We start from the raw sequence: 24,509 nt of genomic DNA on the forward strand, positions 1-24,509 counted from the left end.
GCTTTCTCTAGTTGTGTCAAGCGGGGGCTACTCTTCGTTGCGGTGCGTAGGCTTCTCATTGCGGTTGCTTCTCTTGCTACAGAGCATGGGCTCTAGGCACATGGGCTTCAGTAGTTGTGGCTCACGGACTCAGTAGTTATGGCTCACGGGCTCTAGAGCGCAGGCGCAGTAGTTGTGGTGCACGGGCTTAGGTGCTCCGCAGCATGTAGGATCTTCCCCGACCAGGGCCCGAACCCATGTCCCCTGCATTGGCAGGTGGGTTCTTAACCACTGCGCCACCAGGGAAGTCCCGTAGTTTTTATTATTAATAACAATGCGGTTACTCAGTGTCTACTATGTGGCAGGCATTATACTTGGGGCATTTATCTCTCTTTCTACCTGCCTACATACCTCACTTGTAATTCTAATAAAAGCTCTGCGAGAGTAGAACTACGGATGTCTTCATTTCATATGTCTTCTCAGATGAAGAAACTGAGATGTAAGAGCCTAAGGAAGTTGCCCAATTCAGGAGGGGCAAAGCCAGGACTGCAAAGCCAGGGCAGCCTGATGCCAAAGCCTGCTCTCCTGTGAACACACCTGCTGCAGACTGAAAGGGTGCGATTCAGAGAGAAGGGGGATGTCTGTGCAAGGAAGACAACTCCTAGAATTCCCACCTGATTTCAAACAAGCAAACAAGCAATAAATAATTCTCTGAAAATGAAGATCTGTCTCACCTTCTTCTGCAGAACTTTGCATGTTGCAAAAGCCCCAAATGGAATCTAAGATAAGATAAAGAAGGATCAGTGCCTCCCCTCCTGCCAGTTTTTAACTTGTGTTCTGAGTGGCACACGCGTTGGGGAGAGACGGGGCAGGAGGTGAATAAGTCTAAGCCTGGGGAAAGCTGGGAGGAACGCTGCTCGGGTGGAAGCCCTCCCTTCCAATCAGCTATCGGGTGACTACCTGCCCACCCACCCACCTCACCCCCAACAGGAACCCTATGAGAGGCAAAAGAAAGATCTCTGGTGCTTGGCAGAGAATCCCAGGCTCTCCCAGTGCCCTAGGAATCCATGAGTACATTTTCTAGACTCTGTGACTCTTAAAGACTATGCTGAAGCCAGAAGATCATCTCAATTCTCTCGGACAAGAACAAAACCTAAGGAAACACCTCTTGACAGGAGCTTCTGGCCTTTTAAAAGCCTCAGTCCCCATCTAGCTTTCCTAGGGACACGTGATCTAAGAAAGAAGGGCAGACAAAAATTCACAGGCAAACCACCACCCCAGTTTACCTCTGAGAGCTCACATTTAGAGATGTCAAGAATGTCATCTGCCCCAGCTTCTTTTGCCTAGGGATAAAAACAGTTAAAAAAAGAGGGTCCATCCTTCCAGAGTGGGCAAATCAGGCAAAGAGACATAGGATTAAGGGGCTTCAAGAGATCACAGACACCATCCGGTTCAACTAGTCCATTTTGAAGGTGGACCAATGATCTCTGCTTTAATGGGGCTTGAGGTCCAGCAGGGAAGAGCGTGAGCGAGTAATGAGAAGTGTGATCGGCTTATGGAGGGTAACTGCAGTGTGGAGCCCTGTTGCATGGGGCAGAGGTGGTGATGGGGATGGGCTCGGAGGAAATCCATTTTCCCTCACCAGACACATCTGGTACTCCAGCCGTTTCCGAGCCTCCTCACTGGGCTTCCGCTTCCGGAAGAAGAGTGGCATCCTTCCTTTTTCCTAGAGCGATCTTCACAACACTAGGTCACAGGAGAGAAGTTAGGGCCTGGGGACTCTGTCACAGGTCCCCAAAACCCAAGACAGGTAGCACAGTAACACAGAGCATGTAGCTGATCTGCGGGACTGTAAGTTCCTTGTGGGCATGGGCTGTGTCCATCTTGACCATCAGTCCATGCCTTGAGCCTGGCAGAGCAGGTGCTCAACACTCTGTTCTTTGTTGACTAAAAATAAGCAGCAGTATGTGGAAAGAGCGCAACAGCAAGCCAGATGACCTGGGTTTGAGCCCACATTTGCCCCTGACCCACTGTGAGACCCTGGCATACCCCTTCCCCATTCTGGGCCCCCATCTCTCCTCCACGTTAGACAAGGGGGTTGACTTGGAGAAGTTTCCTCAGGTCCTTCCCAAGGATGCTCCTTGAGGACTCTAACAGACTTGGCTGATGAATCCCTTGTAGGCCCTGAAAGACTATCAGAGTGGCATCAGCAAACCAAACACTGCATGGCTTTAGCCAGCACTGACCTTGACCCTGGGGAACTCAACTACATCATAACCAAAGAGATTTCGGAGCTAAATAAAAGCTCAACAGCAATCCTCAGGCATCTTGCCACTCTCACAGTTATTATTCCATTTGATTCTCACCACAGCCCTCTTTCTAGTAACAAAACGGATGCTCATCAAGTTTAGCGATCGGGTTATACAGCCTGGATCGCAGCAAAACCAGCCTGGAACTCTGCTCTTTCAAGTCCCGATCCTGTGGCGTCTGCCCAACTCCTTGGTGCTTCAGTAACTTAGCACACATTAAGTATACCATCCTGAACTCAGAAGCCAGGTGCTCACTGCCTGCCTGGTACCAGAAAATATCAGATTTGATATGGGACAGCGATGGGCCAGGAAGTAACCATACAGGGAAGCTTATGGTTAACAGCATGGGCTTTGGGATGAAATAGAATTTTTTTTCTTTTTTTGTTTTTTTTTTGTTTAACTGGTTTTAAATCGCAGATCTGTCACCTATCAACCATGTCCCCTTGGTTCACCTCTCTGAGCCTCAGTCTCCTCATCTGTAAAGTGTGAGTAATGTTACCAACACTTGGTTCTATTTGGATCCAGTGGTTTCCATATTTGCAAAGCCCATAGCACAGTACCTGGCACATGATGAGTGCCCAATAAATGTTAACCACGTAGCACCACACATCTAACAAACATTTATTCAGGGCCTACTACAGCTGAAGGATCTAGGGAGAAAGGGGCCAGGGAGAAGATGCAGTTGAAGAAGACACACACCCATTCCTCAAGGGGCGGCGTAGAGATCACAGGTCCCTGCCTATAGAGGTGAAGGCTGTCTGGGGAGCTGGCCAAGCCTGCAGAGCTGGCTCAGGCTCCTCTTGTCACCCCACCTGTCTGCAGGGATGGGGAATGATCTAAAAACAGCCCTCCCCATCTCTCCCTGATGACCAGCTCTTATCCGCCTGCTTCCCAATGACTAACTTTCCCTCACTTCCTCCCCAACGGCCACCTCTCCTCCATTCCCCCTAGAAGATCAGCTCTTCCCGACCTGCTCCCGGATGTCCACGCCTCATGCATCCCCTCCCCCGACGTCCAGCCCAGATAGGAAGAGCCACACCCTCCTCCCCTGGCTGGGGTGGGCAGTGCCCAACCTTGCTTTGCGGATACACAGGTCTCCGACGTTCGTTCCCTCTGGTGGACCTCAAGGCAGGCCGATCACTCGCAGGTCTTGGTCATGGACGCCGGGTGACAGACCACCCGGCACGGGCCCGGCGGAGCCACAGTCTGCTCTCCTCCAAACGCAGGAACTGGGGACCAAAACTCAGAATCTCCGAAAGTCATGCAGACCAGGATGACGAAGTCTGAGACCGAAGACCGCAGAATCTTAGAATTAAGAGTTGGACCGGATTTAGACTCCAATAAAATTGTTTTAATAGCTAAAATGCCCACATCACGAAGGAATTAGAAGCGGGTAGGGGATTGCTGTGGTCGTGGGGTCTCGGAACGCTGGTGCGGACCCGCAGGAGAGGGGCGGGGTTCTGGGATAGAATGACAGGAACTATGGGGTGACCCTCAGGGAGAATGGGCAGCAACGGAGCCTGAGATCTCGGGAGCAGCGCTCTGTTGTCTGCCTCCCCCGGGAGAACTGCCCCGAACCCCGCTTCAGAACCCCTAGCTGCAGCTCACCGCGGTGCCTCCTTCTCCAGCCTTCAGCCTTAGGTGCCTGCCCACAAGCAATATGGCACCAAGGGCGTCGCTGCAAGATGGGGCGGAGACGGCAGTTCTCGCGAGAGCCGCGCTTCCAGGACTTTAACTGGCGCAAGTGCCCCATCTTCCGGTCTTTCGGTTTTCGGCTCGGAGGAGGCTAAGGTGCAACTTTCTTCGGTCGTCCCGAATCCGGGTTCATCCGACACCAGCCGCCTCCACCATGCCGCCTAAGTTCGACCCCAACGAGATCAAAGTCGGTGCGTGCTTTAGATGTGGCCGGGGCTTCGGGATGGCGCATCCCTCCCCGCGTTCCGTCCGGCTTGCGGCCTCCGCCGCAATTGCCTTTCCCACGGCGGGTTTTAGAGCCGCTGCCCCCTAGAGGCTGGCCCTCTGGTGCTGCGTTCGGGGCGCTGTGTGGTCCTGGCCGACCAGCTTTCTGGGCCTCAGCTTCCCCACGTGTAGATGGGGGGGCAGGACCGGACGACCTGTGGCGGCTTTGCAGCCCCCACCCTTAGGGTAAGGTTTGTCTCCGGGCACGTCCCCCTAGGCTGCGTTGGCCGGGGTCCGGGGCTTCCTCCGCGCCGGCGCGGTGTGGGCCTCTGCAGCGGTAGCCAAGCGGAAGGCCGCTGTCCCACGTGGCGCTTGGAGCGGTCCACGTCTTGCGGGGAGGGGTGTCCTGCCTCGCTCCCCCCGAGGTTCTTGGGGCTGTTTTTTTTTTGTTTTTTTTTTTTGCCGTACGCGGGCCTCCCACTGTTGTGGCCTCTCTCGTTGCGGAGAACAGCCTCCGGACGCGCAGGCTCAGCAGCCATGACTCACGGGCCCAGCCGCTCTGCGGCATGTGGGATCCTCCCGGACCGGGGCACGAACCCATGTCCCCTGCATCGGCAGGCGGACTCTCAACTACTGCGCCACCAGGGAAGCCCTCTTGGGGCTGTTTTGAGAAGAGGCAGAAGGTGGTGTGGCCAGGCCCGGAAAGATGCGTTGGGAGGGCTGTGACTTGGGGGCTCCCCTTGCGGAGGCACTGATCCTTTCTTTCTCCCAGTGTACCTGAGGTGCACCGGTGGGGAAGTCGGTGCCACGTCTGCCCTGGCCCCCAAGATCGGCCCTCTGGGTCTGGTAAGTCATCCTTGTGGAGGGGCGCTTTTTGTATGCGGAGAGCAGAGTTCGACTCTGGCTTGTGCAAACACGATTGTGTCTGAGGTGCCCCTGACAATGAGCGATTGCCATCCCCAGCTAGGCTGAACTGGCACTAGCCTTCACAGAAAGGTTGTAGGTAAAGATGGAACCTGGTACCTTGAACCTGTAACTTTCCAGTGCTTCTTAGCTGCTGCTCTTGGTGTCCCTGAGAGACGGGATAGAGGTTTTTGAAGTCAAGAGTGGCTTAGTGACACTGCATTGCCTCCTTGGCCTGTTTCCTAGGGAGATGGGCATAATGGCTGCTGGGAAGATAAAATGGGGTGTGACATGAAGATCTCGGTGAATGTTACAGTAGCTTGTATAAACAGCTCTGCTCTGAACCTACTGGTTAATATGATTAGCTTTACCTAGGATCAGACTTATTTACCTGCTTTTTCCTCCATTTTATACTCTTTACTGAACTTCCTTTTTCATGAATATAATCAGGCCTTTATTCCTTGAGCAGTGGTCTCCTGTCTGAAAAGCTCTCCCACCATGGTTTTGCTTAAGCAGTGTCCTCATTACTCTTCCTTGTCCCTTAGTTCAGCTGGCACTCACTGGACATCTCTCCTGTTTAGGGAATTGTAAAGGGGCAAATGCCCAGACCTCATCCCCACAGACTGACTAGGGTTGGTCAGACACAAGGACCTGGTGTCTTTAAAGAGACCCCCGGTGATTCAGATGTAAGAGAGTTGAAAATTACCACATAGGTCCTTAGGAGAGGGTAGGTAGATAAGGGCCCTGGTCCCATTGTGGCCTTGAACCTGCAGTTTACAGCCCTGGACCAACTAAACCTGCAGCCTCAGTTTTCCAGTTTAGTATGGTGATAGCCGTGCCTCGATTGGGCAGGCAAAGTTAAACGTGTTTCAAACAGCTTGCTTGTGCTGCCAAGTGAGGAGGACCAGGCAGATTTCCAGACTGCTTCCATGTGGGGCCTGGTGTGATCATATACCTTTTATTTCTGCAGTCTCCAAAAAAAGTTGGTGATGACATCGCCAAGGCAACTGGTGATTGGAAGGGTCTGAGGATTACAGTGAAACTGACCATTCAGAACCGACAGGCCCAGGTACTTGGTTTGAGGGAGGGCAGAGGTAGGGATTGCTGGGAGGAAGGTTTTTTGCTGACATGGTCACCTGCCACCAGTGGTGAGGTAAGAGCAATTTTATCTGTGGGGAAGGCTTTTGAGAGCATGGGTCAGATATTAACTCTTCTCACTTTTGAGACACTGGGTAAATCACTTATGTTTGCTGGGGTAGGACGTGTTTCAGGTTGGAAAATTAACCTGAATGTACAGTAAATGTGGCATCTGGCCCCATGGATTCTGAGAGCCAAGGTGCATGGTAGTATTAGTTGTTCTCATTGGAGGGTGGGGTAGGGTATATTATTCCCATTGAGAATCTCTTCTGCAGATTGAGGTGGTACCTTCTGCCTCTGCCCTGATCATCAAAGCCCTCAAGGAACCGCCAAGAGACAGAAAGAAGCAGAAAAACAGTGAGTGGCTTTTTCCCTGGTAGTATGTGAGTGGTATTGTGTGCCCAGTGTTTGATACACAGCTGCACGTGCTCCCTTTAATGAAACCTAGGGATGGCACAGGTATTTGTTAAGCTGTTACAGAGCTAGGCACTGCCAAGAAGTGCCATGTGACTCTCCCCAATCCCTGGTGTGGAACAGATCCCACTCAATGCTTGCAGGAGGGACATGTTCAGGCAGGGTGAAGAAACTTAGGATAACCAGTAATCAAGAAAGAGCAGCTTCTTAGCTGGATGACAGACCCTATGGACAGCTTTAATCAACCTCAGTCACTTCAGCATGTTTTTTCTCCTCTTCAAAACAGTCCCTTCCACTTAAGGTTAGCAAAGACTTGACTTTGTCCCTAGCCACCCGCCACTGCACCTGACCAGTTTTCTGTTGGCTGGTGCAATCCAGTGGTGAGCTGATACTAAACCCCAGCTTAGGAAACAGGGTTGTTCTTCATGTGGATGACTCTGTGCCGAAAGCATGGGAACAGGTTAGAAATGGATGAGGAAGGACTGACTGGTCTGCTCTGCTCTGGCCTCAGGTGGTAAAAAGCTTTTGCTGTTTATTTTCTGCAGTTAAGCACAGTGGAAACATCACTTTTGATGAGATTGTCAGCATTGCCCGACAGATGCGGCATCGATCTTTAGCTAGAGAACTCTCTGGTAAGAACAAAACAGTATGGGGCCACCTTAATTGTCACGCAAAATGTATTCACTTAGTGGCATTTTCCCACTTAGAGGGGACTTTATTCTGTAAGACCTGAAATTGGGGTGTGGTGTCTTTCTGGGTTTGAAAGAATCTGGGTATCATAGGACCTGTGGACATTTTTGCATTCAGAGCTTTTAAATATATGGAGCTATGAATTTTGGATTAGGGGAGCAGTGATGATTATTCCTGTATTCCATAAAAGTTTTTCCTCTCCTTGCCTGTATTTCCCCACTGGTATCTGAGGATTGTGAGGGACGACAGGCCCTCTGATTCTACCTTTTCTTAATTATAGGAACCATTAAAGAGATCCTGGGGACCGCCCAGTCTGTGGGCTGCAATGTTGATGGCCGCCACCCTCACGACATCATAGATGACATCAACAGTGGTACAGTGGAATGTCCAGCTGTAAGTGACTTATGCATTGATTTGCTTAAAATTAGGGTGAAAACTGGAGGGGAAGCTAATGTATCCTTGGGGAAAAGGTGGAAAATTCTATAAGTGCTCAATAGTGGGGTTGGGAGATAAGGTTTTTTGTCCTATTACTGAGAGGGTTTTTTTTTTCTTTTCCACAGAGTTAAGAACTGCAAAGAAAAATAATAAAGGGTTATTTGACAAGCAGTGGACTTTCTGATGTGGCCTCTTCCTTGGGGGAGCCTAGGCTTTGTGGTCAAATGGTGGTCATTGAAGCCAGGGTGACAGAATCTGGGGATGAAGCAGCAATCTGTGGACAACACATTTCTGTCCTGTATGGGACTAGCTCAGAAGATACCTAGAAAGGAAGTCTGCTTTTTGGAGACACATTCATGGAGCTCCTCAAGAAAAAGTTCTTGGTCAGAAAGAAAACTTGGGGAATTAAACATAATAAACACCCAGGGAAGCAGCTCTTCATCCCAAACCAGTTTAATCATTTGGTGGGTTCTGGGCCCAGGGCCCATGATTCAAGGCTTTGCTCTCCATTCCAGTGTACAGCTGTGGTTCAGAACCACTGATGGGACAACCAAAGAACCTGACCTTTATGAGTCCTCTTCTGTAGTTAATTAGCAGCTCCTAGACCTACCCTGGTTTGCTTTAAACCAGTCACAGCCTATTTTCTAATGAATGCTTTCACCTTTCCTAAGCCTCTCCCTTGTCTTTTTCTTAGTCCTGTTCCTTTTGAGTTTCTAGAGCTCATCACTCACTTTCACCTTATTTGATATGCAATGAAATGAACCTCAAACACCTGGACACTGAGACAAAGCTACCCGAGCAGCCTGAAGTACCACCTGGAAGGGGCTTCTGGGCACTAGCCTAAAGGGAGTTGGGAATGACGGCACCAAGAACTTCGTTTCCCTGCCATTAGCCACTTGGCTGTCCCATTTGGTCATGGTGGTTTAGGTGGTTTTTAATCACAGGTGCAAGCAGGGGTGGAAAACTGCTTTAGTGGAAAGGACTGCCTGAGATTGCTGGAGTGAGGAACATTCCAGGGCACGTGGCAAGTCATCAAGGAATCAAAGCTAGAGGCCTTGGGTGATGGCTGAGGGTATAACCAGCTTACCTTACAGTAGACCAGTAATGGGGGGTCTCAAATCAGGCTTACCTAACCAAAAACCAAGTAAGCTCACAGCAGTTTATAAGTGCTGAGATGAGATCTAGCAAGCGAGAAAGCAGGCCAACAGGCTAAAGAGCTTAATTTAAAAGATACTCAGCTGTCAGAAAGGGGAAAGTAAAAATGACTCGCCTGCCTCTGAGCCAGGGAAAGCACGGCTGCCCTCACGTTGCCCCAGGTTTGTTAGCCTTCCCTCCCTTAGGAACTCCGTTTAAAGGTATGTGCCTTGCTGAGGGATTTCATTAGCTTCTTCCTGCACCCTCAACCTCACTGTCCTGCCTCGGTCTTTTCTTGACAGCAGTAACTAGAATAGAGCACTTGAGCAGCTCAGAAAGTGCAGGTTGTGTGCAGCTGTGTCTAGATTCAGCACCCCTCCCCCAGCCCCGTTCTAGTAACAGCTGGCTCTAGAATCCCCTTCCTCACTTGAATTCACTCCCCCAAATCTTAAACCTCAGTGGCCCCACTACGGGGAATACTCGTTCCCGGCTAATGTTCTTGATTCTCCTGTTGCAACAGCCCTCATTCAAGCAGAGACTACTACGACCACACCACTGCTAAAATACCTGGCCTTATAAGTAGGAACGAAGTCTTTCACTCATTCTTTATAAATCGTTTCTGGAGTGCTTTTACCACTGAATTAAAGGTAAATCTTTAAAACAGTGTAATTGGGGTTGGGTTGTCTAAGAAGATGTTGAGAAAGAAGAGAGCACCTGAGACCTTCCAGAAGCAACATGTAAAATAGTGACTATTTATTAAAGGTGCTTTTGCATGTGGCTCTGAGCTAGACTTAAAGTCAGATGTCCCCAGATGCTTTCAAATTACCTGTCGGGTCCCCATCCACTTTGGTTATGCTCCCAGTTACTCTCCAGCATGGAGTCTCTGATGTCTAATGAAAGCTGAACTACACCTGAAGGCCTTCCCACACTCACTACATTCATAAGGTTTCACACCAGTGTGAATTTTCTGATGCTGACTAAGGGATGAGCTCTGGTTAAATGCCTTTCCACACTCATTGCACTCATAGGGTTTTTCTCCTGTGTGAATTATATGATGTCGTATAAGGGCTGAGCTCTCACTGAAGAATTTCCCACATTCATTACATTTATAAGGCTTCTCCCCAGTGTGGGTCTTTTGGTGGATTATAAGGTTTGTGCTTTGGCTGAAGGCCTTCCCGCACTCACTGCACTTGTAGGGTTTCTCTCCAGTGTGAGTCCTCTGGTGGTTTGTGAGGTTTGCACTCTGGCTGAAGGCCTTCCCACATGCATTACATTTGTAGGGTTTCTCCCCTGTATGGATTCTCTGGTGCTGAATAAATGCCGCACAGTAGCTGAAGGCTTTCCCACATTCGCTGCACTTGTAGGGCTTCTCCCCTGTATGAGTCCGCTGGTGGTTTGTAAGATTTGCACTGTGGCGGAAGGCCTTCCCACAGTCACTGCATTCATAAGGCTTCTCTCCAGTGTGAATTCTCTGATGCTGAACAAGGGCTGAACAGTCACTGAAGGCTTTCTCACACTCACTACATTTGTAAGGCTTTTCTCCGGTATGAGTTCGCTGGTGTTTTGTAAGGTTTGCATTCTGGCTGAAGGCTCTTCCACATTCACTGCATTTATAAGGTTTCTCTCCGGTGTGAATCCTCTGGTGCTGAGTAAGAGATGAGCTCTGGCTGAAGGCCTTCCTGCATTCATTGCACTCATATGGCTTCTCCCCAGTGTGGCTCTTCTGGTGCTGAGAAAGGGAAGAACAGTAACTGAAGGCTTTGCCACATTCATTACATATGTACGGCTTTGCTCTGTGAGGTTTAATTATATCTGAATTCTTCCTGAAGCTCTCTGTGTGTGTTTCACATTTATGGGGTCTCACTTCTGTAGGAACTCTCTGCTGTGGAGAAAGAACTGGTCTCAGATTGAAGCTCTTCCCCAGTTCACTGTTCCTATGATCTGACTCCCCAGAGGGCATCTCTACACTTGGGTCTTGGAATGATTCTTCAGAAATGTCTTGTTCAGGTGGTGATTCAGATACCATCTTCCAATCTGAAGAATATTTACAAAAGCAATTTTAAAGATTCTTTTGGTGAAAGAAAAGATACCGAAAGACAAAAGGCTGAAGGAGTCTGGCTGAGCTCTTATGTGGGACAGGTTCGATGCTTCCACCCCCTTCCACCCAGGATGTTTCTGTTATAACCACAATGATCAGAAAGCTTTTCAGAGACATGAGCACTCTTTGCTCCCTTTCCTAAACAGCAGAAGTTTATCCTGAACCTGCCTCAGATGCACTCCTCTCCTTTCTTTCTGACACTCCTCTCCTGTGCTTTTGCCAAGTACTGGGTTGTCTTAAGCTGTCTTCTTAGTCACAATTCTTGGTGTGGTTTTGGGCAACCTGCTATTACCAGGTTTGAACAATTCACTTAAAAAAGCTGATGACTGATGCCAGCAGGATGAATGTTTTCACCTATCATATCAGCAAGATTTCAAAAAAAAAGGTTAATTCTAGAGTGTTGTTAAGAGTGCAGCTTTTGGGATATCTCACACACTGGTGCGGCTGCATAAATGTACAGGCTTTCTGGAGAGTAATCTGGCTGCATGTGTCAAGAGTCCTTAAAATGCTGACACAGAATTCCACTTCACCTGCATTAACATCAGTTGTCAACACTGCATCATTTGTCAAATGAAAAGCAAATACCTAAATGTTTAATAACGAGGAATGACTAAAGTATAGCCAATCAAGGGACACTGTTCAGCAGTTATAAGTCATGTTTGAAATCTGTACATTATAATTCCTTTTGTAGAAAGGTATTTATTGAAAAAACACTGGCAAGTTATACAATGTGAAGATAAGCTGTGTTGTCTTTGGCTTGTGGGATTAGGCAGGGGTAGTTTTTATTTTCTTCAATGCTTATCTGTATTTTCTAATGTTCTCCAGTGACTATTATTTTTATAATAAAAGTTATAAAAACCTTGCTTTCAAGGACTAAGCAGTGATAAAAATAAACAACATGCTGTTAGGTGAAAGAAGAAATATGTAAAATTACATACTGTTAATTTTAGAAAATGCTGCTTTTTGTAATACGAAGATTGAAGGTAATACCTCTGTGTGGTGGGATGACAGGAGATCTTGATTTTCTTTTTTATTCTTTTCTAAACTTCAAATTAACTTATTTTTATTAGAAAAAAAGTTATTTTAAAAAGAATAACATTGCTTTTATAATATGGATGGGGGTGGGTGATATTTTTAAAAAGAGTTACTGATTCTTAATCCCCTTTGGGACCTCATTCATTTTAAGAGAAAACCTTAAAGTGTGAATTAATGTATAATATTTGCAAAGTATTAAAACTAAGTGAACCCAATGGTCCCAGACATCTCTCTCTGTCTCCTTCATAGAGGCTTATAGCTAAGGGAGTGAAGTTTTAGGGAAGGCTATGGAGCTTCTTTTCACAAGGGTCAATTTTCCTGAAAAGATTCTTCCTGTTTCTGCCTTATTTAGGAAAACAGCAGGTTAGTTTTAGGTATGCTTTATTTGAATTTCTATACAGAATCTTGACCCAGACTGCCTGGGTTCAAATCTGGGTTCAACCTCTTACTAGCTGTGTGACTCTGGGCAAATTACTATGCCTTGGATTTATTATTTGTGAATGTAGCTCTCTTCCAGAATTATTAAGAGGACTAAATGAGCTAAAACACAAAGGACCCAGAATGATACCTGAGGAATAGCAAGTGTTATATGAGTGCTTGTTATTATCTTGGACCTTTTCCTTGTAAATCATATTAAATGGTTTCCCATTAAGCTGGTTTCCCTCTAAGTTGCACATGCATTCAAAGCCCAGTCTACTAAGAGCACCGAAGTCCCTGTTTCAGGTTGAGGGTATCTCTATGTTACTTGGTATTTGGTCTTACAGCTCTCAAAAACTGACCATCTATCTGAGTAAAAGATGGAAAGGAGAAGAAAAGCGACAACAAAAGAAGCAGTGGGAGAAAAAAGCAATTAAGAAGACTATGCGGGGAATTCCCTGGTGGTCCAGCGGTTAGGACTCTACGCTTCCACTACAGGGGGCATGGGTGCTGGCTCCTGTATAAGACGGTCTAATTATGTTCGAAACTGAATATACCCAAAACAGAAGTGCTGATTTTCCCTTTCAAGCCAGTGTCTTTGTCAGTCTTCCCATTTACCCAACTGCTCAGGCCAGGGTCATCCTTAATGTCTCTTTCCCTCACATCCAGTCCACTAGCAAGTCATGTTGGCTTTAACACCCAAGTATGTCCTGAATCCTCCTCCTCAGCCGCCACCATCCTCTCACTGGAATGTCCTAACTGATCTCCCTGCTTCTAGTCTTGAACACTGAAAGTCTAGTCTCCACACATGTTATCTTTTCAAACACAAATATTATCCCTTCCCTGCTCAAAACCCTCAATGGCTTCCTATCTTCCTATTTGAATAAAACCTGAACGCCTCCCATGGCCTCTAAGCCTTACATGATCTGACCCCTGCCCAGCACCTTCCCTCTTGTTTACTGAGTCCTAGGCTCTTCTCATCCTAACACAAGTCTAACTTATTCCCAACTCAAAGCCTCAACACGTGGTGTGGCCCAGAATGTTCCTCCTCCGGATACTTACACGGCTGGCTCATTCTTTTCCTTCAGATCTCAGCTCCAGTGTCACCTCCTCAAAGTGGTCTTCCCTGTCCTTCCGATCTAGGAGAGCCCCCACCCCACCCATATTCCCCTTTCTTACAGTACTCATCACCATCCAATATTGTATCGGTTATTTTGTTTACTTGCTTTATCTACGTTCCTCACTAGGATGTAAGCAGGGCCTACATCTTGTTCTCTGTTGCACCTCCAGTAGCTAAAACAACGCCAGGCATGTACCACGCAGTGAGGCAAAGGCAGGTCGAAGACCTGGGTCTGCCACGGTGGGAGGGGTGAGATGGAATAATAGCTCTGAAACCAGCCCAGGAGGCACAGCGATGCCCAGGATGCTCGGTGGGTCTCAGAGCAGAGGTGCGACATCACAGGAGCAGTGTTTTAGTTACTCTAATAGCCAGATTTAAACCTTTCCTCCAGCTACTTCACTATTACAGAATTAATACCGCCCTACATTGTCGACAACTTTTTTTCAAATAAGTTTGTCAAAGAGTGAGCCAGGTTTTGTTATCTACATTTTTTCAGATATAGAAACAGACGACCACAATATAGTGGTTTACTCTGAATCCATGTAGTTAATATGTAGCAAGCCAGGACCTGGATGCATCTTTCATGGGTCCACATCCAAAGCTGCTTCCACACTAATACTCTACGCTAATACCTCAGGGCACAGATCCTTTGTGGTAACACCTTTTCCCAACTTCTGTTTCTAGTGACATGGTGATTTGAATCTTTTTCAGTAACCTTTATAGGATCCTGAACCCCTCTGAGACTGTGATGAAATCTTTTCCCAGAAAGATGCAGTTATTGCCACAGAACACTCTATTCAATTCCCAAAGTTCCACATAGGGTTCTCTGGACTCAGGTTAAAGGTCCTGCATAACAAGTATGCTGTGCTGGGAAGCAGGGGGTTTGGGAGAAGGAAGCAGCAGGCAGTGAGGCTCCTGGTAAAGGGAAGTATTTGAGCAAGTGCGAGTGGTGCCCAGAGTTACAAGGGCTGAGGTGACATGTGATAGGCTGCTTAGAAAGAGGATAAGATGTGAAGAGGGTTCAGATGAACCGTGCACGAAGTAAGCCAGAGGCTTTGTTTTCATTGTCCTACAGCAACCATAAAAGATATAAAGCATTAGACCGCATTTTTAGAAAAATTTAAAATTTTGTCGCTTTAAAGTTGTTAAGTTCATTGTACCTCTGATGCTTTAAGTTTCAAAATATCAGAAGTGGCTGGAACCACAGGCCCTGCCAGAGGTCAGACATTTGCAAGGGCTGAAATATGAAGGTGGGGGTGGAGTGAGCAGCCTTAGATGAGTAGCAAGAGATAAAGGCAGAAACTATGGTTTCTCTTGCTCATTTTCCCTAAGTTTCTTAGTATCAGCCCTTCAGAAAATTCCAGCATGGCCACGAAGAGGGAGAGAAAGGGTGTGGGTGCAGAATCCAATAAAGGGTTAGTCAGAGAGGGGAGCAGCAGTAGGTGTCACAGCTGAAGCACGGCTAAAGGTGGGTACTTGAGATCCTCAGTGAGGTGAACCCGAAGCAGGGAATGTGCTAGGCCAGCAAAGATGACTCTCATTTCCCAGAGGCCAGCAATACCACCAGTGCTCCCAAATGCCTCCCAGCCTGGGAGGCTGAGTAGACAGCGTGGAATAGAGGGCTTTGGAGTCTGACTGTTGTTGCTTCAAACCCCAGCCTCGCCGCTTTCTAGCTGTGAGGCTCTGAACCAGTGAGTTAGCCTTTCTCAGCTTTATTTTCCTCATCTATAAAACAGGGATAATAATAGCTACCTCACCAGTCATTAAAATACTCAAATGCACTAACGCATGTTTCAAAGGGGCTTTTGCTCCCGAGACTCTGACTGGCTTAGTGCTTGCTCACTTACCTGGACAGGTACTCCTTAGGCCTTCTCTCTCTAGCATCCATGAACCTTCCCTTTGTTCCAACTGGGAGTTCATACCAGGCTGGGAGACTGGAAGTCCTATTTAAGGGGGAAAAAAGTGGGGTTTAGAGATCTGTACTAAGTATAAATAGCCTCTCAGAACTGAGGGGAGTGGAAACAGGTCATTCATTTCATTCATTCAACAAATATTTATTGAGCACTGACTTGGTACCAGGCACTAGGGGACACAGCAGTAAATAAGATAGATACGGTGCCAAGGTCTTAGTAGAGCATTTCTGAAAAGAGCTAAAGTAACAGCCTCAAGGAGGGGTCAAGCCAGGGAGCTAAGCAAGCCCATAAAGCCAGATACTTACGAAGCTGGGAACTTAGTGACTATGGAGTAACTGGCCTGAAGGCTACCCCACCCTTCCTGGGAAATAAGAAAATGGGGAGGTGCAGCCTCGGGGGGAACAAAATGAAACTGCCTATTTCCCAAACCAGAATGCAGAGATCTTTCACTAGGGAATGAGGAGGAACAAACACTATCCCTCTGGTGCAGCAGAGCCACTCAGGATCACTCGACACTGGAAGTAAAACATTTTCAGAACTGAACAAATTCTGCATTTTAAATGGTTTCCTTACCCAGTAGGACCAGGTTTCTGGACTTTTCTGGCATCCCTTTCTTGAACCTGTCCCTCGGAGTAGGGGCCAACTGCCTCCATCCCTTCTGGGTAAAAGCTACAGTCACACTGTTGAAAGGTGTGGATCCCTGAAACAACAAGCATATTCCTTCTTGCCCAGTGGCCTTAGAATACGAGGGGGTGGGGAGGTTGGCAGCTTTGGGTGTGTTGGTTAGCAGGCCTACAAAGGGTCTTTGAAAAGACTCAGGGTAGTTCCAGAAAAGCATTTATTGATCACTTCTTATGTGCCTAACACTATATTGGATATTGATGCACAAAAATAAATAAAATACAGTCTCTCTTGTCTTCATATGTTTTATAACTCTAGTAGACTTTATACATAAATAGAAGAAACTATGTATATATATGAGCAGTAATTGGGCAGAACTAACAGGTGCTTGGGAATTAAAAGCGCCAATATAGAAAAAACAAAATTAGAATGTGTGAGTTTATGCAACAAGGAATCAGCTGCAAATTAGCAAAGAAATGTGAATGATTAATGTTTTCAGAACATTTAATAAATACTCCTGCTTACTCAGACATCACACAGTACAGCAGGAGAGCCAGCACGTATGCAACCACCTGTAATAATGTGTCAAAGAGATGGACAGATTAGTTGCTAGGATAACAGAGGAGGAATCATAGATGGAGGGCAACCTGGCCTTCAAGGAGCAGGTTCCTCAGATGGAGAAAGAGAAGGATGTTCAAGGCAACGGAGGCATCAGGGGCAAAGGCACGGAGGCAAGGGGGTCTTTGCCTATTTTCAGCTTAGGAAATGGTACCTCCAGTCACCTAGTTGGCCATGTCAGACAACTGGGTGCTATCTTCCCCTTTCTTGCAGCTCCCCACATGTCAACTGCATATTCGTTCTTCCTCCTCAATATCATGAGAATTCATGCGTTTCTCTCCATGCCCCTGCCACTGCCTTGCTTTAAGCCTCCATCGTTTCCCAATTCATAACTAGTTTCCTGATTTCTAATTTTACCTGTCCTTCCAATACATCCTTCACACTGAGAAATGCACTAAACGGGACAAAGAGGGTCATTTTAAAAAACGATGGAATATTTAAAACATTTGGGTCATTTTATAACAATCAAGAGAGTAAAATCCATTATGAAGATATAAGGGTCATGAACCAAATAACAAATATATAATTCATAAAGAAAAAACTGTAGGAAGTACAAGGAGAAATTTAAAATATAGCTACATGAGATGTTAAACAACTTAGTTGTTAACAGAGTTAATACAAAATAAACCAAAAAATAAAGGTATGGAAGAAATGAGTAATTTAATAAGGTTGAGCCATAAATCCTACAGCTGCAATCACACTATACCTGGATGTTTTGTGTGGAGAAGAGACACAAACTTTGCCTGCATGGAGCACAGCCCAGCTAAATGTGCAGACAAGAAACCAAAGTCACAATTTTGGCATATCTAAAAAAATAAAGACCCACCACCAAAAATATTCAATATATATGAACAAAACAGGAAGAAAATGAATTAGGGGATTCAACTCAAGAGATTTTGAAAAGTGAATTTTAAAATAAATCTAAGGAAAGCAGAAGCAAAAAAACTAACACAGAAAATTTTGTTAATAAAGAGTAGAACTGATGAGGAAATCCAAGAGCAGGTGTTCTAAAAATGAAAACAGACCAATTCCTAGTCTAGTCAAGAAAAAGAAAGGGAGAAGACAGTTCTTACTCTCATAAAAGGACTATGAAATGGAATTTATTAGAAATAATTCTGTAGAATACTCTTAATGAAATTGGGGAAATATTAATCAAATTCTACTAAGTGTAAATAAAAAGAAGGTTACAAATCAGGACAAATCCATTTGGGGAAAACAGAAAAAAAAGAATATGACTAAAAGGACACAAATCAAAATGTTAAGTGTTATTTCTTTGTAGGATTAAGTGTAATTTTGGGGGGGTATGTTGTCTACACTTTTCAGGTTTTCTACAAAGAACATGAATTCCTTTTGTAATTAAAAACCAAAAACACCCTAAATATTTAAAAAAAAAAAGCGGCTGCCTTTCAGAGTAAATTTCCAACTTACTTGGGGCCCAGCTGTGAGGAGATCACCTGCCATTCCTTCCTCTTCTGTGCCTTCCTCTTGGGGAAGGGCAGGATCTGGAGAAGCTGGCTCTGGAGGATGAGAAAGAAAGCAATGAGGCATAAAATTTACATCTCACCAAGCTAGAAAGTCTCAAATTTTCACTCTGAAGAGAGTGTTCAAATGACATTATAGGTCCCAGGGCTCATTGAGGCTGAATTTGCAGAACTGCAATGGGACAGAAGTTTTCCAATTTCCCTTCCTACCTCAGAAGTTCCATCAATTGACTCAAACATAGGGAGGCATTAGAGTGTAACAGACTCTCAAGTATTCCAGATCTACCACTTACCAGCAGTGTACAAATCATGTAACCTCTCTAAGTCTCATTTTTCTCATCTGTAAAATGAGGATAATATCCCATGTAAAGTTGCTGTGAAGATTTAAATGCAGACAAAGCAGTTGACACAATGCTTAGCATGTAAATATACAGCTTACAACTATTACCAATTAAGTTCCTTGGAGAAAGTGGCTCTGCAAATTTAAGACATTTGCTTAAACAAAAAAAGAGGTAATGACCAAGTGGGATTCATCCCAGGAATGCAAGGTTGGTTCAACAAATGAAAATCAATCTGTATAACACACTATATTAATACAAAGGGGAAAAAAAAACCATATGATCATCTCAGTGAACACCAAGAAGGCCATTTTACAGAATCTGATACCTTTCATGATAAAACACATCCAATAAACTAGGAACAGAAGGGAACTTCCTCAACTTGATAAAGAGGCATTTACAAAAAACCCAGAGCTAAAGACTGATGCTTTTCCCCTAAGATCAAGACAAGGATGTCTGCTTTTGCCACTTCTAACCAGTATTATACTGGAAGTTCTAGCCAGAGCAATTAGGCAAAAACAAGCAAACAAGCAAACCAAAGGCATACAGATTGGAAAGGAAGAATTTAAACTACCTGTATTTGTGAATGGCATGATTTTGTATACAGAAAATCCTAAGGAATCCACAGAAAACTATCACAGCTAAACAAGTTCAGCAAGGTTGCAGGATACAACATGAATATACAATAAAAAAACAGCTAAATTAAAAATGGGCAAAGGATTGAATAAACAGTTCTCCAACTGTATCTCTATACACTAGTAATGAACAATCCAAAAATGAAATTTTAAATTCCATTTACAAGAGCATTAAAAGAACAAAACACCTAGGAATAAACTGAACAAAAGAAGTGCAAGAGTTTGATTACTGATGTTATAAGCAAAAAAGTATAAATAACATAGGTAGGATACTTATTTTGGTATGGATTAATTTACTTTACTGTCTTAGCCATATCTACCTCTAATCTCTTGTCACTAGTATTCTTCTTAAAGTTGTTTTTTCAAAATGTTATTTTTTAATTTTTAAAATTAAATTTCACACATCATCCTCAACACTGCATTTTATATGTAATAGATTTAAAATTGTTGACACCTCTAGTTGACCTTTCTCTGTAGACCATAAAGTCTTTAATTGAGAAAATCATTCCCTACAGACACGGAGGTATCTGTTAAGCTCAGAGCAATTTCTCATAAATGGATGTTATTCTCAATCCTAATTCTTTGTTTTTTTAATGTGTAAATATTTCAGAACAAATACTTTTATGGATACTGTTACTTTTGCTTCCATTTAGATACTTTTCTTTAATAAAAAATCATCAAATCTCAAAAAAAAAAGAAAAAAAAAGTGAAAGACATTACATTGAAAATTACCAAACATTGTTCAAGGAAATTACAGAAGATCTAAACTTTCTACAAAGCAACAGTAATTAAAATAGTGTGGAACTGATATAAGGATAGAGATATAGATCAATGGAGAAGAACTGAGAGTCCAGAAATAAATCCATACATTTATGGACAACTGATTTTCAACAAGAGTGCCAAGAAATTAAATTTCTTTTCAAAAAAATAAAGATGGGACAACTGGATATCTACATGCAAAAGAATGAAGCTGGACTCCTACCTCACACCATATATAAAAACCCAAAATGGATCAAAGACCTAAATGTAAAAGCTAAAACTTCTAGAAAAAAATACAGATATAAATCTATGACCTCTGATTAGGCAATGGGTTTCTTAGACATGATACCAAAAGCACATGCAACAAAAGAAAAGCTAAACTGGATTTCATAAAAATTAAAAACTCTGTGCTTTAAAGGACACTGTCAAGAAAGTGAAAAGATCTGCAAATCATATATCTTCTAAGGGTCTAGTATCCAAAATATAAAAAGAATTCTTTATATTAAAAACTCAACAAAGAAAGACAAATAACCCAACTTAAAAATGGGCAATGGATTTGAATAGGTATTTCTCTAAGTAAGATACAAACAGCTATTAAGTATATGAAAAGATGCTCAACATCATCAGTCATTGGAGAAATGTATATCAAACCATTATGAGATACCACTTCACACCAAGATGGCTAAAATTAAAAAGATGGAAAAAAAACAAGTGTTGATGAGTATGTAGAGAAACTGAAATCCTCATACATTACTACTGGGAATGTAAAATGGTGCAGCCACTGTGGAACACAAGTCTGGCAGTTCCTGAGAAAGTTAAACAGAGTTACCAAAGTTACCAGAGTTATACAATAATTCCTCCCCTAAGTATATATAAACCCCAGAAAAATGAAAACACATCCACACAAAAACTTGTGCATGCATGTTTATGGGATTATTCATAATAGCCCAAACTGGAAACCACCCAAATGTCCAACAACTGAGGAAGAGATAAATGTAACATGGTATAATCCATGTAATGGAATATTATTCAGCCATAAAACGTAGATTCCTTCATGTTACAACATGGATGAACCTTGAAACGTTATGCTAAGTGAAAGAAGCCAGACACATATACTGTATGATTCTATTTTCATGAAATGTCCAGAATAGACAAATTAATGAGGACAGAAAGTATTGAATAGATTAATGGTTGCCAGGAACTAGGAGGAAGGGAAAATGTGGAGTAATACCAGTTTCTTTCTGGGGTGATGAAAATGTTCTGGAATTAAATAATGGTGATGGACTTCCCCGGTGGTCTAGTGGTTAAGACCCGTGCAGGGGGCATGGGTTGGATCCCTGGTTGGGGAACTAAGATCCTGCATGCCGCAGCCAAAAAAAAAAAAAAAAAAAAAAAAAAAGGTGATGGTTGCATAACTTTGTGAATATACTAAAAGCTACTTAATTGTACACTTTAAAAGTGAATGCATGTAAATGATATCTCAGTTTAAAAAAGTGCTTTCAAAAGCGTAATTTTAGTTGATGCTTACAGTTCTTAGAGGTGAACGAGGTAGTTAACGTTATTTTACCTTTTCCTCCATGAAGAAACACAGGCTAAGAAAGCTGGCTGGTACCCCAGAGCTTAAACAGGAATCCTAGCCTTCTGATTCTAAATCTCCAGTATCCTCCACGATTTCACAATCCAACTGGGTTGAACCCATCCTCAATATGAGGTGAAGCCAACGGGCTCCCATTCCGAACATCCCTGATGCTTCAAGAGGGCTGGAAGATCAGAAGCAATAGAGGAGGCCCTGAGTAAGTCCCATTTTCTTTCCCAGGGCCCATTTCTCTCTACTTTCTAATGCCATGGGTCCATCAACAGATCGGAGTAAGGGACAGGACACTCAGAAATGATCCCGGGCTGAGCTCCTCAAACTTTTCTGACCCCGTAATTCTTTATTCCACAAAAAGGATCGTCCCCCAACCACTTGTGGAAAGGATGACCGCCGAATTCTGATCTGGGTCACACAGCACTGTTAGCGGACAAGCTAGAAGCCACAAACCGCTCCACCACTCCGTCTCACCTCCTTCCTCCAGCATTTGGGTCCCACCTCGCGCCACCGCCTCCCAGCAGTTTTCTGAGCGCCAGCCCCGCTCTGGGCTCTTCTCTCAGGCCTGTCCCCTTAAAGGCCGGGTCTGAGCCTGCGGTGCTGAGCCCGGTCCGGCCTGTCCAGCCGGGTCTTTCACTGTCTCCCCAGCCACAGCCAGGCCTCGGTTGGGGAGCCCGTGGCGCACCTGCCTCGGTCTCAGGCAGAACACCACGTGAAAAAGCCGCTGCCAGCTACGCGAGAAAGCTCCCGGCTCCCGCCACCAGCGTGAGCTCAGAAACTGCGGCCGCAGACCCGCCTCTCGCTCCAAAGGGGACGGCGCCTGAATAGCGCCACTTCCGGTCACGCGCACATGCCTCCCTGCCCCACCGGACTCCATTTCCCAGAAATCTCCGGGCTCGTTACTGGCCAATCCCTTTTCTTGTCTCTCGGTGCCAGGTTGTGACCCGCACACCCTCGTGGACCGTATTTCCTAGCGAGGCTTCCGCCTGTTCTTGCTTCCAGAATCTATTTCCCATCACGCTTTGTTGCACATGCCTTTCAGGTCCACTGAATACAATGACTGGGGCCTCTTGGACAGGAAGAGACTTGGCCGCGAAGGCTCACGGGAGCAGTGCTTTTAGCGTAGGCGCAGATCTGCACTAGGGCTAGGCGCCTGGTTTCTGCTCAGGGATTTGACGTGCCCGGGGCCCGGCTCCACGAGGTCCTCTCCCTCGTCAGTCAGCTCAGGGCCCAACCCCAGCCACCTTCGCGGTCCTCTTGCGCCCTTCTGATAGTTTGGGAGGGGTAAAGGAAGTGAGGGCCCCTCAGTGTGAACGGGGCAGCCGCAGGTTGGCCTGGAACGGTCAAAGTATAAAAGCTTATCAGCAGGAAGACGTCTTCAGTAATCTCAGGGGCAGAAGCACACTTTAACAGTGTTCAGTTAGAAGTGTTGGGAGAGGAGATTCCTGAATATTCTGTCCTTGGGGGCTTCCGTGCTGCCCCAGGGGATATTTCAGTGGGCTTCCTCAGAGCGTTGATGGAATTTCCCCACAAGCCTGTTGATCTTCACTAATCAAGCAATCTTCTGATGAGCAATTTACTTTCAGAGGCATTTTGACGTTAAGGAGATGAGAATGTGTTACCTGGGAAGTGGAAATGAGTTTGGGGGTCCTAAGCCTCTTTTCATTTTGTACTGTCTCTCTCCCTTTCAATCATAGCTGGTAGTGTTTTTCCCCAATATGATTCTACATTTGTGGGTCTTCTAAGAATCTCATTGGGATTCACTCCGTTAAGCAAGTCATACCCACAGATCTCTTTGAGATAAGCTCTTCTCTACCTTGGGGCTTGTGTAATTTTTAGGCTTACAACTTTGGAGGTCAGAAGTCTGAAGTGGACCTCACTGGGCTAAAGTCAAGGTGTCTTCAGGGCTACTTTCCTTCTGGAGGCTCCAGGGGGAGAATCTCTTTCCTTGCTTTTTCTAGCTTCCAGAGGCTGCCTGCATTCCTTGGCTAGTGGGCTGTTCCAGCTGGTGTGTTCTGCCTGTGCCACAGGCCCAGCAGGTGCTAAACCCATAATAGCCACTAGGAGGTAGGCAAGGGTTTTCTTGCCTTAGTCTTGCAAACCCACCTATGGCCACTGGGGGGTAGCAGAGTGGTTCACGCCACAGTTGATTCCGCCCGTGTCCACTGGGTGGTGTTAGGGAATTTCTTGCCTCGTTCTCAGAAGCCAGGATTCTCCTGCAAGTTGTTCCGGGGGTGGGAGTGGGAAATGGGGTGGATGTCGGCTGGCAATGCACATTTCTATCCTAGGCTGGGTAAAGCACAGCTTCTGCTGCACCTGTCTTCTGGAGATGTTTCATCCTGCCCCACTTCTTCATGGACCTGTGCCTGATGGTGCTGGACTGGGCTCCTGTGGTAGATACAGGGGTGTCAGCTGGGGCTGGCTCTTAGTCCCTGAAGCACCTTGTGCTCTGATGGGAAGGCCTTAAAGGAGTGTACGGGGACCTCTGAAAAGTGTGTGTGTCCACAGTCCTTGGTACCTATAAGTAGGTGCTGGTAGCAATCACAGGTTGCTGAGGCGGTAGGGTAGGAGATAGAGTATAAAGAGAAACACTTGTAAAGATTTCAAATATCCCCTTATGAAGCACCCCTAGAGCCTCACATGCAGCCTCACAACCAGCCTTGCATGCAGCTCCCCGTCTCCACCACAGCCTCCCACCCTCACCTGCACAGCCTTACCACCACCAGCAGCTAAACTGATTGAGCACTTATTCAGTGCCATCCTCAGATCTAAGTGCTTTACATGATCATCTCCTTTCATCCTCATAACAACCCCACGAGGGAGATAACATCATTATGCCCATTTTACAGATGAATGAACTGAAGCTTAGGGAAGTTAAGCGACTTGTTCTGCTCTGTCCCCCACCGCTCTGCCCTGGACCACTCCACACTTCCATTCCCCTTGTCTCCGGTCTCATTCAGTCTCATTACAAAGCTTAATACAAGAT

The 24,509-nt window shown here is 45.5% G+C and overlaps 3 protein-coding genes and 1 non-coding gene across 10 annotated transcripts in view; 2 read left to right on the forward strand and 2 right to left on the reverse strand.

Moving 5' to 3' along the window:
- The window catches only part of LRSAM1 (leucine rich repeat and sterile alpha motif containing 1), a 45,234-nt gene extending 41,198 nt beyond the window's left edge, over nucleotides 1–4,036 (reverse strand). For 2 of the 7 annotated variants that reach the window (XR_003432494.1, XM_027104804.1), the window contains exons 1-4: nucleotides 3,362–3,877; nucleotides 1,622–1,725; nucleotides 1,266–1,322; nucleotides 714–758 (exon numbers count right to left, since the gene is read on the reverse strand). Coding sequence is in view for 6 of the 7 variants with exons in the window: in XM_027104804.1 (XP_026960605.1) it covers nucleotides 714–758; nucleotides 1,266–1,322; nucleotides 1,622–1,693 (174 nt within the window). In the remaining variant the exon portion in view is untranslated. The other 5 variants (XM_027104802.1, XM_027104801.1, XM_027104807.1 and 2 more) reach the window with 5 other exon arrangements.
- RPL12 (ribosomal protein L12) lies at nucleotides 4,034–7,942 on the forward strand. The gene is made up of 7 exons (XM_027104810.1): nucleotides 4,034–4,174; nucleotides 4,960–5,033; nucleotides 6,061–6,159; nucleotides 6,503–6,584; nucleotides 7,187–7,273; nucleotides 7,612–7,724; nucleotides 7,892–7,942. The coding sequence occupies exons 1-7, from the start codon at nucleotides 4,138–4,140 to the stop codon at nucleotides 7,895–7,897; spliced, it is 498 nt and encodes a 165-aa protein (XP_026960611.1). The 5' UTR covers nucleotides 4,034–4,137; the 3' UTR covers nucleotides 7,898–7,942.
- Nucleotides 6,974–7,103, forward strand: LOC113620305 (small nucleolar RNA SNORA65). The gene has a single exon (XR_003432747.1). It is a non-coding gene; the product is annotated as a small nucleolar RNA SNORA65 (small nucleolar RNA).
- A 1,683-nt stretch (nucleotides 7,943–9,625) lies between the features above and the next one.
- ZNF79 (zinc finger protein 79) lies at nucleotides 9,626–22,296 on the reverse strand. The gene is made up of 5 exons (XM_027104809.1): nucleotides 21,998–22,296; nucleotides 18,151–18,239; nucleotides 16,057–16,183; nucleotides 15,418–15,513; nucleotides 9,626–10,934 (listed from the first exon to the last, which is right to left on the reverse strand). The coding sequence occupies exons 1-5, from the start codon at nucleotides 22,011–22,013 to the stop codon at nucleotides 9,763–9,765; spliced, it is 1,500 nt and encodes a 499-aa protein (XP_026960610.1). The 5' UTR covers nucleotides 22,014–22,296; the 3' UTR covers nucleotides 9,626–9,762.
- Between the last annotated feature and the right edge of the window lie 2,213 nt (nucleotides 22,297–24,509).

This window comes from Aethalodelphis obliquidens, unplaced genomic scaffold, assembly GCF_003676395.1.
Source record: "Aethalodelphis obliquidens isolate GAN/ISIS:26980383/991018 unplaced genomic scaffold, ASM367639v1 scaffold7, whole genome shotgun sequence".
NCBI classification, from domain to species: Eukaryota; Metazoa; Chordata; class Mammalia; order Artiodactyla; family Delphinidae; genus Aethalodelphis; species Aethalodelphis obliquidens.

What these genes read in the sequence shown, in the direction of transcription:
- RPL12 (XM_027104810.1), top strand. Translation starts at nt 4,138, where the DNA reads ATGCCGCCTAAGTTCGACCCCAACGAGATCAAAGTCG. An exon ending in AGATCGGCCCTCTGGGTCTG is followed by an intron (nt 5,034 to 6,060) that starts GTAAGTCATCCT and finishes TTATTTCTGCAG; the next exon opens with TCTCCAAAAAAAGTTGGTGA. An exon ending in TTCAGAACCGACAGGCCCAG is followed by an intron (nt 6,160 to 6,502) that starts GTACTTGGTTTG and finishes TCTCTTCTGCAG; the next exon opens with ATTGAGGTGGTACCTTCTGC.
- ZNF79 (XM_027104809.1), bottom strand. An exon ending in CAGAAACCTGGTCCTACTGG is followed by an intron (nt 15,514 to 16,056) that starts GTAAGGAAACCA and finishes CCCCTTAAATAG; the next exon opens with GACTTCCAGTCTCCCAGCCT. An exon ending in CCTAAGGAGTACCTGTCCAG is followed by an intron (nt 10,935 to 15,417) that starts GTAAGTGAGCAA and finishes AATATTCTTCAG; the next exon opens with ATTGGAAGATGGTATCTGAA.